Source organism: Ostrea edulis, chromosome 1 (assembly GCF_947568905.1).
Source record: "Ostrea edulis chromosome 1, xbOstEdul1.1, whole genome shotgun sequence".
Lineage (NCBI taxonomy): Eukaryota > Metazoa > Mollusca > Bivalvia > Ostreida > Ostreidae > Ostrea > Ostrea edulis.
This window is the reverse complement of record NC_079164.1, coordinates 67,105,576-67,119,921: the sequence shown is the minus strand read 5'-3', so window position 1 is coordinate 67,119,921 and position 14,346 is coordinate 67,105,576. Positions and strand designations below refer to the sequence as shown.

General features: G+C 36.7%; 1 protein-coding gene across 3 annotated transcripts in view; it reads left to right on the top strand.

Annotated features, from left to right (window-relative positions):
- The window catches only part of LOC125646516 (condensin complex subunit 1-like), a 41,296-nt gene extending 30,889 nt beyond the window's left edge, over positions 1-10,407 (top strand). The window contains exons 31-33 of one of the 3 annotated variants that reach the window (XM_048872861.2): positions 820-1,017; positions 1,158-1,182; positions 9,909-10,043. In XM_048872861.2, coding sequence (XP_048728818.2) covers positions 820-1,017; positions 1,158-1,180 — 221 coding nt within the window. In that variant the 3' untranslated portion in view covers positions 1,181-1,182; positions 9,909-10,043. Of the gene's footprint in view, positions 1-819; positions 1,022-1,157; positions 1,183-9,908 lie in introns of all 3 variants that reach the window. The other 2 variants (XM_048872852.2, XM_048872866.2) reach the window with 2 other exon arrangements.
- The last annotated feature ends 3,939 nt before the right edge of the window (positions 10,408-14,346 follow it).

Genomic DNA, 14,346 nt, shown 5'->3' with positions numbered 1-14,346 from the left:
CAAAACTTCGGCCAAAGAAAATGCATTAGGTAAGGTCAAAGGGAAATCTAGGACCAAAATATCCAAAACTTCGGTCAAAGAAAATGCATTAGGTAAGGTCAAATCGATCAAATTGTATAAAACAATCACCAAATGGAAAACATCAGGTAAAACCAAGGAGACAGCAAGGACCGAATCATCCAAAAACCCCGCCAAAGGGAAATCAACAGGTAAGGCCAAGGGCAGACCTAGCACCAAATCAATGAAATATTCCTCCCAAATGGAAAACACCAGGTAAAGCCAAGGGCAGAACTAGCACCAAATCAATGAAATATTCCTCCCAAACGGAAAACACCAATGTTAAACTTGAACACCTGAAAAAATCCACAATTGAAAACTTTGGTATATTTTAAATATTTAAGGTTACACGACAGCATGTGCAATTGTTTTACATTGATTTCTATTTTAGATTAGGTGGGCTTTATTATACAGCCCTCAGTACTGGAAGCAATCTGTCTTTAGTCAGATTGTTTTCTGAATCTTGGGTGAGTTCCCTTTTCATCTTGAGTAGCCATACTTCACACACAGGCTCACCAAGGGATGTAGACGATGCCTATTGATTTTGGGGTCATGTGAATGGACACTAACTAGATACAGGGAAATGGTTTCCGGCCTGAAATGATTTCTCTTTTCACCCGAATTCGCTATACTTCACACATGTGCCAGTCTGACTTGGATGGTTTTAGTTGTTTGTTGTTGATTGTTGGCAAACACATAATGTGTTGATTGGTAGATAATACATACACTTATGTATTGCATTTATAGCATTGTATTTTACAGCTCGGGGTAAGTGTGGTGGGCGGCGACAGATTGACAGCAGCAGTGATGATGATTGCGTGGATGGTGATGAGAACATCACACCTCCTGCCCAGAAACAGCGCACCCAGAGGCGACAGAAACAACAGAAACCCAAAGTTTCCTTTGATTCGGACTCCGACAGTGAAATAGAGCTGTTTGACCTCGATAAATCTTCCCAAGGTATGTGAGTATCACTCTGTTACATCCACCAAACACTGAATCTTCTGGTTGTGCAATGATGCAGTATATATGAGACTGTGCTTTAAATGTTCAAGATTTGTCCGTATAATGGAGATTAATGTGGTTTCTTTTGTAAGCAGACTGTTTACACAATAATACATAAAGGTAAAGCTTCTGTATGTGTTACCACTATCACCTTCAAAGTAGTTTTAATTTGCCTGCTGAAATAGTATTTGAAAGTCCTAGACAGGATTGGGGTGATGAAAATGTAAAGGTGATTAATTGCAGTTCTCTGTGCTGAAACACTTTACAAATGAAAAGTCAACCACTATAGCTGTGTGGAGTGGAGTGTCCATCAGTGTTAAGACCTACTCCAATTAAAACACCACCTCCTCTACTGCTTGTAAAAAGGTCACTGTCAGTAATCAAATGTTCAGTAACAATATTATGGATTCTATATGTATTTCAAGAGTCCCATTTCAAACTTCAGTCTCATACAGGTGGTTTAAGAGAGGAAGATGTCTATTTATTTCTGGGTTAAAAAGTCATTGGTCATGCTTCATCAGCAATTGCATGATGGATATCAATGCATTTTATGCTGGGTACAGAGATGGCTAGATCGGGAGTGAAAATTTAATTAATATCGTACAAGATTCGAAATTAATGTTCAGTAGTCAGCAAAGCATTTCACTAGTCCGTCCACTGTTATCATATGATAAACATAAATTCATTTTTTATTCAATGGTACACGTTTTAATCAAACTAAACAATTCACGGTTGCAAACAAATTTTCTAACACCTACACCATACTTTTTAAAATTTTCTTTAATAGAAGCATACAATAACTTCTAAGAGACTTGTGTAACCCTTTTATAACCACCAATGTTTGGAAGGTCAGCTTGTCATTATCACGTAAATGCTTAACCATGCAGGTATTCAACCATAATTTCAAACATCTAAGAGACTTGGATCTTAACCAGTTCAAGATTGATATCCAGATTTTTGCTAGTCCATGCAGACTAATGTCATAGAGAGTTTACTAGTTTGACATGTTTTTAGCATTTCTGATGAGAACTTTCCATTGTGTTGTTGGCATCATTGTAAACTTTCTACATTTTCATCTTCTTCTTCAAAACCACTTAGCCAATTTCAACCAAACTTATAACAAATCATCCTTGGGTGAAGGGGATTAAAGTTTGTTCAAATGAAGGGCTATGCCCCCTTCCAAGGGGTGATAATCACCAGAATGCAAAAATAGGGTGGAATCATTTAAAAATCTTCAGAACCACTCGGCCAGAAAAGTTAAAAATTTACATGTTATCTTCCTGACATAGTGCAAATTCAAGTTTGTTAAAATCATGGGCCCCAGGGGTAGGATGGAGCCACAATAGGGAATCAAAGTTTTGCATGCGAATATATAGGGAAAATCTTTGAATGTGGGCCAAGGTTGCTCAAGTGAGGGATGTGGCCCATGGGCCTCTTGTTTACTAATCTCGGACTTGCAGACATTAGGTAATTTCCAACCCTGTCAGACATGTATATCATGTAGTTTGTAATTGGCATAGTTATGGACACAGTATTGAAAATACACTTTGAGTTCTCAACCTCAGAATTGCAACTGAGAAAAAAATGGGGAAGGAGCATTTTGATTTAAAATGAAAGGTTAAGGTCATCATAGTAACTGATAATGTCTTACAATATTAGTGTTATAATAATACTAGTTTTCACTGAATGATACCCTGTGGTGTGGTTATACTTCAGTTTGTGTACCCCTTCTTTGATTTATATTGGGTAGGGATTTATAACGGTTTTGATGCAGGTTGTTTCCTTTTTCTGTAAAGAATTTTTCATATCTAGAGAATTTTTTGTTGTTGTATTTGTGGCCAATCACATATACCTTTCCCGGACACAGTTATTGGCTGATTTATATCTAGATTATTTAATTGCATCACTTCAGTACTGCATGTAAGTTTGATGTCACTGCTTGTAAATTCCCCAGAGTTGCACTACATTGATTTGATTAACTCTTTTAAACTTCCAACAACTTTATAAACATTGCAAGTATACAAAAATACGTTAAAGTGAAACTTTCTTCTGTCAAGTTCATAAATACTACATTTTGTACATGTATACAACTTTGAAAAAAAAAAAATTCCTTCAAGTTCATATGCATTGCATTTACATGTATATAATCTAAAAGTAAAAATTTCTGTCAGGTTCATAGACGCTACATGTATACAGTCTTAGGGGAAAGCAGGCAATTAAATGCATAGTCATTGTGAGTTTTACTTCAAACTCATTACATAAAACCTGTAGTAATTTAAGGTAGTTCCACCCTCATATGATTTATCGATATTAATGGTTGAAAGTGGAAAAACTATAATTTCTACTCAATTTAGTTTAATTAATAACCAAAGAAAATGTGTATGTTTCCACCTTTTTTTAAGATATCAGATGTTCAAAAACCGAACATGAAAAATCACACATTTATGTTAAACAGAATTATAAAAATATTTAAAAACTTGTCAAACTGACAGATTTTTAATGTCAACAGTTTAGAAAAACTGCTAATTTATAAATATGTATAAATTGATTGTGGATATTAGGGAAAATATTGTATAATAGAGGAAATACCAGCATAGGAGTTATTGCCCTTGACAACATATGAATATTTGATTATCTAAGGAAAATATAAACTTTTTCAACGTGAATATCGATTTTCAATGTCAATAGTTTACCAATTTTTATCCCTCGCACAACTATTTGCGAAGGGGATATAGCATTGCTTCTGTTCGTATAGGTGAGTGTTACAGCTTAGGGTGATAAGAGGAGGAGAAGGGGGTGATGAGAGGAGGAGGAGGGGGAGAGGGTGATGAGAGAGAGAGACGGGGGAGAGGGTGATGAGAGAAGGGGAGGGGATGATGAGAGGAGGAGGAGGGGGTGATGCGAGCAGAGACGGGGGAGAGGGTGATGAGAGCAGAGAGATGGGGGAGAGGGTGATGAGAGGAGGAGGAGGGGGTGATGAGAGAAGGGGAGGGGGTGATGAGAGATAGATACAGAGGAAGGGGTGATGGGAGAGAGAGATGGAGGAGGGGGTGATGAGAGCAGAGAGATGGGGGAGAGGGTGATGAGAGAGAGAGACGGGGAAGGGGTGATGAGAGAGAGACGGGGAGGGGGTGATGAGAGCAGAGAGACGGGGGAGAGGGTGATGAGAGAGAGAGACGGGGAGGGGGTGATGAGAGAGAGAGACGGGGAAGGGGTGATGAGAGAGAGAGATGGGGAGGGGGTGATGAGAGAGAGACAGGGGATGGGGGTGATGAGAGAGACAGGGGAGGGGGTGATGAGAGAGAGAGACGAGGGAGGGGGTGATGAAAGAAAGAGACAGGGGAGGGGGTGATGAGAGAGAGAGGCAAGGATGGGATAGAGGAGATAATATGAATTGAAAGTAGTTTCTTCATGATAATTACTTCGTATTTACTCTCATCAAAATACATGTGTGTGTGTGTGTGTGTGTAGGAAGTGTTATGGTCATGCCAAAGTGCGATGGTTTGTTAACGTTACGGATGCTAAAGTGCAATGGTCATGCCAAAGTCCGATGGTACGGGGTTCAGTAACGTTTGTGACGTCATTCTTAACATCTTTCAAACTGAAACCCAAGAAATGTAACGTCAGTTTGGACTAACGAAAGTTCTTTCTGCTGCAGTGCTGACACCAACTTCTTCGGGATATATTGGAGGAAGGCAGGGGTGATTGGCAAAGTACATTTGTTGTCGAAATGTCTACTTCGCCCAAACATTCTTTAATTCATGATTATTTATTACTTGTGATGTACATGTAATAAATTCCGGGGAGTATTGCTATAATGCAAAACATTCTATATGATTTCACGTTGGAAAATTTGTATTGAAATAAGCTCTTATCCTTATTTCTTGTGCATGGATTTTGCACTGATATTTTGGTGAAACAACACACGGTTGGTACAGCTTGTACCATAACATTGCGTTGTTTACAAACCAACGGACTTTGGCGTGTCACTCCATAGCACTTTGGTGCACTAGTATGCACCATCGGACTTTATGGTGTCGACACTATCGCACTATATCGCATTTGTATCACACCATCACACTTTGGCACATGAGTGTGAACCTGTTCTTATCTAGTCGTCATTACACAGGGTTCAAAATTAACTTTTTCAAGCACTAATCTGTACGGACTAGTGACTATTGATGTTTACTAGTCCGCAAAGCATTTCACTAGTCCGTCCAGTATATCATATTAAATGATCTTCATTTTATTCAATAGTATTTAATCAAACCAAACACATCACAGTTCCAGCAATTCAGTTTATGACACCTACAGAAGAAAAATGACCACCATACTTTATTGTGCATTCAAGATCTTCAGAAATATACAGTAACCTCTTGAGTTAATCCTTTTATAAACGTCCATAAGTGCGTTCGAGATCGACATTCCCATTGTTTTTGTGCTCAGTTCTTAGAGTCACAGGAGTTCGAAATTTTATCAATTAAGTCAATAAAATTCACTTGATTGACCAAACGAGCTGTAGTGTTACAAACTCCTGTGTTGGAGTCACGAATGACGAGATCATGTGCGCACAAACGTGCATGTTCTTTGACCACACTACTTGCAGTTCTTGCACATCGAACCCGTTCTCGTGATGTGTACTCGGCATTCGGAAACGGCTGAAATTTGTGCTCATGCGAAGAATGGCGGTATCGAACGCACTCCATGTGTTTGGAAGAACAGGAGTCATTGTCACGCAAACACTTAACCATGCAGTTTATTGACCATAAGTTCAAACATCTAAGGGACTCGGACAAATCTTGCTAAACTCTTAACCAATTCAAGATTGATTTCCGTATTTTCACTAGTCCGCACGGACTAGTGCTATAGAGAGTTTACTAGTCCGACACGTTTTTTACTAGTCTCGGACTTACGGACATGAGGTAATTTCGAACCCTGTTACAAGTCCCGACAAGCCCTTGGCTCAGCCATCAGTCGGTGCCTCAGAGGTCTACCTAAATCAGTGTACCATGACGCATTTCAAAAATGGATTCAGAGTTTGAAATTATGTATTTCAAACCACGGAGAATACTTCGAAGGGATTTAATGTTCATTTCACTATTTTAGTCGAATGCTTTTGAGATATCATACAATACACATTACATATCGCACAGCCCTCATATTATTGCCTTGTAATTTTGAAACGAACTTGAATTTACACTAGGTGAGCAAGTTTACAAATCAATTTGACAAATTGTATACTTTTGATTCTTTAATAAAAAATCTGTGTAAAATTTTAAACACTTACTGTGACCCTGCTCAAGCTTTAGAACTCGTAGAATTGATTTGGCATTAATCGTATGATATTACACGGGGGTGGGGGGTACTCTATATAAATCCCCACCACCAGCACTAAAGTGAAACGTAGTGTGTTTATGGGAATATGATATATTAAATCATCTTTGTCAAATTCAGTATTTGACTTCATTGTTAATTTCTGTACTCATGCCTGTGCTAGGCCAGGTCAATATATAATGAAAGGTAATTTAGATTTATCCTGAATACTTATTTTTAAAAAGTTTGTGTCAGAGAGAAGTTATGGTTTATCAACTTTGTGGTTAATTCATGAAAATTGAGATTTTATGAGAAAACACAGCTGTCTCCATATTCCAGAACTGTGTGATTTTATGCCTGCAGCATCAGTTCTGGTGTAAACAAAAAAAACACCCACCATGATTTGATTTTTTTTTATGTTTTACAAAGTCTTGCTGAAATAAGCTTGCTTTGTATAACACAGTTTTCATATTTTATGATGTTAGATTTATGCTTAGATTGGTGCAATATGGTATGATATCACATTTCCTATCTTATTTAACAACTTGAAATAATCTTGCTTTGTTATCAGGTAGATAACAAAACCAATCAACGTTAAAAAAAAAAAATTAAAAAAAATCTCACCTTGAGAATGCACAATAGCAATGACATTTTCCATATTGATAATTCAATAACTCTAATTCGTACAGTTCCTAAGAATAAAAAATTCAATGTTAAAGGACACCAGATAAACATTTTTTTTTATCAAAGTGAATTTGTGAACCTAAAGTTGGGGGGGGGGGGTGTATAATAAAAATGATAAAGATTTTAATAATTGCCATCTGCTACTACAAATCAGATAGCCATCTGCTACTACAAAGTTTATTCAGAGACTGTTTTAACCCATTAGAAGTGTTTGATGAGGATGAAGTATTTAATAAGCAAATTTCACACTTGACAATGTACTTTATTCTCAGTCTAGTTTGTTGTAGCTCAAGGTTCTTTTGTTTCTAGTCAAAGAATTAATCAAATTTAGGTGATTCGCTGTTCACTCTTTGAATTTTTATAAAGTAAATGGAATCTGTTATAGTCAAGCAGTGAGTGAGGTAGAAGGTGTAACACTGATGGGAATATGTCGACATCATTTATTCTTGGTTCATTCTAAACCCCTGAGATGGAAGATTTGGGGGGGGGGGGGGGGGGGTACTGTTTTTGTCCTGTCTGGCACTTTATTTCCATCATTATATGTGAAACTTTAACCTTTCTAATAACTTTTGAACTAAAGAACTTTTTGAAGTTTGAGAATTAATACTTAGCAAACTGATGAAAATATATGAGAGCCTTAATATTTTCTTTCATCAAACTGTTCACTTTCAACCAATTTTGTAGAAAAACATTAAGTTTAATACTTAAATTTTAATGGATCAAGATATGTACATGTAATAACATTTCATCTGTATCAATGAATCATTTACTAAATCTCCTTCTATTCAATGTCTTCTCAACTGTCTACTTAGTATCGTTACAAATGCTCACTCTTGGGAGAATCTGTGTTTATCAAACAGTTCAACACGTATATTCCTGGATATCCTGGACATTGACAAAACACAAAATCCTCAAATTCAAATCAAAATGTTCCCTTATTCAATCTCAGTATGTCCTACTTCAAGTCAATATCCGAGATGTCCATCATATCATTTAAATTAGATTCATTTCGATTTCATCACACACCTATGTTAACATGAAAGTCCTTAGTTGATCAAAAGTCTACATTATGTTTACAAATCCCCAATGTCTATTATTGGGAACTCGTGCTCACACATCCTCTCTCAGCAAGATTCAGGGAATTTGTACGCTTCTTACTAGTAATGTGGTGGGAGACAAGGAAAGGTAACGTCAACTGACAAAAATTAGATGTTTCATTGGGGGTAATAAAAAAAATTGCAATGACCACAACAATAATTCTATTTTTTAATTGGTCAGGATACAAGTAAGTTAATGAATATTTATTTTTATGCATTTTGATTTATTTAGATAAAGGGTGGAGACTCATGCTGTGTACTTGTTACTAGCCTTCATCCAAATACAGAAATAACTAATGAATACAATAACTATTATTTTGTACAGCTTGACTTGGTATGGGGACACACCCTCTGAACAAACTATTCAGACAATTTTTATCCTTTCCCTAGTATCTTAAAACTTCAAACATTTATGGCACAATATATTCAATGAAGGAAAATTGATATAATGAAAAAAGAGAACATGTAGCGCTAGAGAGTTTGATAAAATCCAGCATGGCCACATTGTCCTGTAATTGTAATGTACTTGTCTTTTCATCAATTCTATGAATTGAAACACAACGTGTAAGAGTTTTGGAATTTATTGTTTGACAGATATTGGCCACAGTGGTCAGAAACAACATACATGTATATACAACCTTATAAACTATGGGGTTGCCAAACATTAGGGCTCACCCCAACAACATATATGTTGTTCATAATGAAAAGTAGCATGCTGGGTTAATCGCAATCATGCTACCAACACAAAATATGTTGTATTCAGAACTGTATCTAACTTTTAACCCTAGGTCTTTAAATTGTCTATTTGAAATGAAAATTAGTAAATCAACATCCACGTATAAACAGTCAACATCACAATTCTACATCTAACTTGAGGGTAGCGATATTTCACCTTGCACCATTCCACCGTGACTCCAAATTAAATACCGCTGTGACAAGTTGTGCAGGTATGCTGACAGCTAATGATATCTGAAAAGAAAAAACAACTTGACAACAGAAAAACTAAACTTACAGAAAAGGGGGAGGGTATATCAAATTTTTTGTTCTGAAATATTAACCAACCTTCTTGAATACCTGCAAAAATGGAAAAGGGGTGTGAGGCAGCAGTAATTCTAGTGATGTGTGTGGTGCCAAAAAACTAGTGAGAGAATATAAAACTTATAATTATAATATTTGATAAAATTCAATTTTTTTTTTAAACCTCTGCTTTGAAAATGATAAGTTAAAAAAAACCCCAAAAATAAATAAAAAAAACAAACAATTAATCATATTATCCAAGTTATTAATAGAATGCAGGAACATTAAATGTGTGTTCCAGACAAAACCACATTCACCTTCCAATAGTTAGAAAAAACAGAGAGGACTGTGAAGAATATTCACATGTGTCAGAATGAGACTATAGATACAGGTGTTCACTAAATGTTTACTAAACATGGATGTTATTAACTGAATGAATTATGTGTGTGTGTGTTGTATTTTGTCTTGCATAATTAGCAAACTGAATGCATGGTAGAATCAAGTACAATGTATTGCATTTGAGATTATATAAAGGGATGAAAACAAAATAATAATTACTCTGATTGATATTTATGCCTACAGTACTCATTTCCATTATCAGTAATTTACCCAAATGTCTCTAATTTACATGTATGTTGCAAATGATTAATGAACTGTTATGCATTATCAAAAATTGAATATTTCACTGTTGTCAGAAAAGCTGTCATTCCAGTCATTGAAATCTGTTTTTGGCAGGTACTCAGGGAACAGGTGAGGGTGAAGAATCGGATGATTCGGACATTATACCCACTAAGCGCACCGGGAGGCGTGTCCTTAATTCTCCGCGCCGAATTATACCCCTCCAGGACCTCAATGGTGACGTATGACAGGAGTCACAACGTAAGCTGCCCATCGACTGAATAATGGGCAGTGGAAATAGTGAAGGAGATTCTCGTGAACTTTCACATCATCCTATTCATCATTAGGCACCAAACATACTGTGTTATTTAACTTTAGTAAAGACAGCAATAAAACTATTTAAAAAAAATGATAGTTTTCCTGAGTATCAATTAAAGAATGAAGTGTGATGATTACTGTAGAGTCCTTATTTGATGTGAGTATGTAATATTGTGAAGTGACTCGTAGACATGAAATCACAACAACATGAATTTGCGAGTGGTCTCTTGATTTAGAGTTTTTACATGTATTTTGGCAACATAAAAGTGAAAGAGAATATAAATTTTATTTTGCAAGTGATGCTTCTTGTGAAATTATGCGATAATAAATTCCCCTCGTATATTTATTAATCTAAAGTATCTGAGTTTTATATACCTACAGTATCTGAGTTTTATATACCGGTAATGTGTATCAATTAAAGAATGAAGTGAGATGATTATTTGGGTTTCAGGTGTAGGTGATATAATTATCTGGGTTTCAGGTGTAAGTGAATTGAAATGATTATCTGGGTTTCAGGTGTAAGTGAATTGAAATGATTATCTAGGTTTCAGGTGTAGTTGATGTGAAGTGAGATGATTATCTTGGTTTCAGGTGCAGGTAATGTGAAGTGAGATGATTATCTTGGTTTCAGGTGCAGGTGATGTGAAGTGAGATGATTATCTAGGTTTCAGGTGTTGGTAATGTGAAGTGAGATGATTATCTAGGTTTCAGGTGTAGGTAATGTGAAGTGAAATGATTATCTTGGTTTCAGGTGCAGGTGATGTGAAGTGAGATGATTATCTTGGTTTCAGGTGCAGGTAATGTGAAGTGAGATGATTATCTTGGTTTCAGGTGCAGGTGATGTGAAGTGAGATGATTATCTAGGTTTCAGGTGCAGGTGATGTGAAGTGAGATGATTATCTTGGTTTCAGGTGTGGGTAATGTGAAGTGAGATAATTATCTTGGTTTCAGGTGTAGGTGATGTGAAGTGAGATGATTATCTTGGTTTCAGGTGTTGGTAATGTGAAGTGAGATGATTATCTAGGTTTCAGGTGTAGGTAATGTGAAGTGAAATGATTATCTTGGTTTCAGGTGCAGGTGATGTGAAGTGAGATGATTATCTAGGTTTTAAGTGTAGGTAATGTGAAGTGAGATGATTATCTTGGTTTCAGGTGTGGGTGATGTGAAGTGAGATGATTATCTAGGTTTCAGGTGTAGGTAATGTGAAGTGAAATGATTATCTTGGTTTCAGGTGCAGGTGATGTGAAGTGAGATGATTATCTAGGTTTCAGGTGTAGGTAATGTGAAGTGAGATAATTATCTTGGTTTCAGGTGTAGGTAATGTGAAGTGAGATGATTATCTGGGTTTCAGGTGTGGGTAATGTGAAGTGAGATAATTATCTAGGTTTCAGGTGTAGTTGATGTGAAGTGAGATGATTATCTAGGTTTCAGGTGTGGATGATGGAAAGTGAGATGATTATCTGAGTTTCAGGTGTGGGTAATGTGCAGTAAGATGATTATCTAGGTTTCAGGTGTAGTTGATGTGAAGTGAGATGATTATCTTGGTTTTAAGTGTAGGTAATGTGAAGTGAGATGATTATCTGGGTTTCAGGTGTGGGTAATGTGCAGTAAGATGATTATCTAGGTTTCAGGTGTAGGTAATGTGAAGTGAGATGATTATCTTGGTTTTAAGTGTAGGTAATGTGAAGTGAGATGATTATTTGGATTTCAGGTGTGGGTGATGTGAAGTGAGATGATTATCTAGGTTTCAGGTGTAGGTAATGTGAAGTGAGATGATTATCTAGGTTTCAGGTGTAGGTAATGTGAAGTGAGATGATTATCTGGGTTTCAGGTGTAGGTAATGTGAAGTGAGATGATTATCTGGGTTTCAGGTGTAGGTGATGTGAAGTGAGGTGATTATGTGTGTTTCAGGTGTAGGTAATGTAAAACATTTTAAATGAGATTTATGAGAACCAAAACGGTCTCCAATATCCAGATTAGTTTTATTAGCTTTGATTTTTGGTTAAGATTTTGATATTTTTTTGCCCCCATTTGAAAAAAAAGGTGGTATATTGTTTTGCACTTGCCAATTAGTCTGTAGACCAAGTCTTGTTTGCTCATTATCTTGGAACTCTTTGGTTGACAGACATCAAACTTTGTACACTGATACATTTTATTAAGGGAGTAGATTACCCCTATTGATTTTCACCTCACATGTCAAGGGTCAATCCACTCTGGACATAGGATTGATTGAATATTGTTTTACGTCCCTCTCGAGAATATTTCGCTCATATGGAGACTGCCTGTGAAGGACTGCAAAATTTAGGCCTATGCTCGGCAATGGCCATTGAGCAGGGAGGGGTCTTTATCGTGCCACACCTGCTGTGAAACGGGACCATGGTTTTTGCGGTCTCATCCGAAAGACTGCCCCATTTAGTCGCCTCTTACGACAAGCAAGGGTTACTGAGGACCTATTCTAACCCGGATCCCCACAGGAGCTGGACATAGGAAGATATTGTCCACTCAATATCTTGACATAGGAAGAGATTGTCCACTCAATATCTTGACATAGGAAGAGATTGTCCACTCAATATCTTGAGAACCCTTTCCTTGACAGACATGGAACACATTAAACAATATCCAACCAACCTTAACAAACATACATGATAAGGAGTAGATGAATCTTATTGATTTTGGGTTCACATGGAAATATAATGTCTTCTTTCTGGACAAATACTCCAGAAGATATTGTCTGCTCAATATTTAGGAATTGTTTTGGCACTACTATGAATTAAATGATGCATGTATATATAACCCTTTTCAATTTTTCACCACAGGGGGCATCCATGTTTCTGAAAGATTTCTTGTTCACAAATGACATTTTGTGACATAACACAGGGTACATGGTTTGTTCGAGTTTTCAAGCTAGGAGTTGGGTGTTAATGTCAAGATCAGTGTCAGAAATTATGGAATTTGCCAAAATTGCAATTGTAAAACCAGTTTTCAAAGGTTTTCTATTGCCATAAACACTTTTTTCTTTTAAAACAATACAACTACAGGTGACTTTATGTTGTAGTTCACCTGAGTCAAATGCTGGAGCTTATATGGATGGAGTGTAGTAGTGTGTGTAAACATTTTGGAATAAGGACCATATCTTGAAAAAAAAAACAACTTTGGCCATGATTGTTTTGAAATATTGGCCACTGTATGATTGGGCTAAGGGCTTTCTCATGAAACGAACAGCTGCCCTTAACCAAACTGATAAATTGTGAAAAAAGTAGTGGTTGCTAAAAATCTTTAACCTGATTTTGACTAAACTGATATAGAAACATTCACAGTACTGTAGATTCTTAAATATATTCACGGAATTTAATATCACGTATTCAGCGAGGAGCACCACTCGCGAAATAGAAATGTCTTTAGAGAATACGCAGGTCAAATATTTAAATGATCCGGTCGGATAAATTTTGACAGCGTTTGGGCGGGGACATTTGTGTCGCTCTGACACATCTGTTTCATTTCATATTCCGTGGAACAAGGTGGTTTCTCCATTGTTATCTTATGTTTCCCGACATCAAGTAATTAGGAATTACCAAGTCTATCTGTAGACACTGTTTCAGTCGCGTTTAGATTCTACAACTGACAAGACATGTAGCGGCTCTGGATAAGGTTAATGTTTAATGAGTAGAAATTACTTTAGAAAGATATGTATTTATACGCAGCCCGGGGTTGAACCCGTGACTAACGGAGCCAACTGCTAGCTTTTAGACAAGCTGCTTTCGGTCATGATGAAATTCTCGCTACGATTTCGCACGCAACACGGTCTTTGAGAAAGGAGTTCCAGTGCTGGATTTACAGGGGGTGTTGCACCCACTTCCCTTGTTTGAACTCTTGACAGATATGTAGGAGGTGGGGGTGTCAGTTCCCCCTTTTCTGGGTGGAAATGGTACGAAGTTGGTTTGAACTCCCTTAAATTTTCTGGATTCGCGCTCCTGGTTCAATTGTATTGGGCGTAAATTGAAGAGGATAGTGCAGGATACACACAACATTTGAATTTTTTAATAATACACAGAGACTTCACTACACATAACAATAATACACAGAGACTTCACTACACATAACAATAATACACAGAGACTTCACTACACATAACAATAATACACAGAGACTTCACTACACATAACAATAATACACAGAGACTTCACTACACATAACAATAATACACAGAGACTTCACTACACATAACAATAATACACAG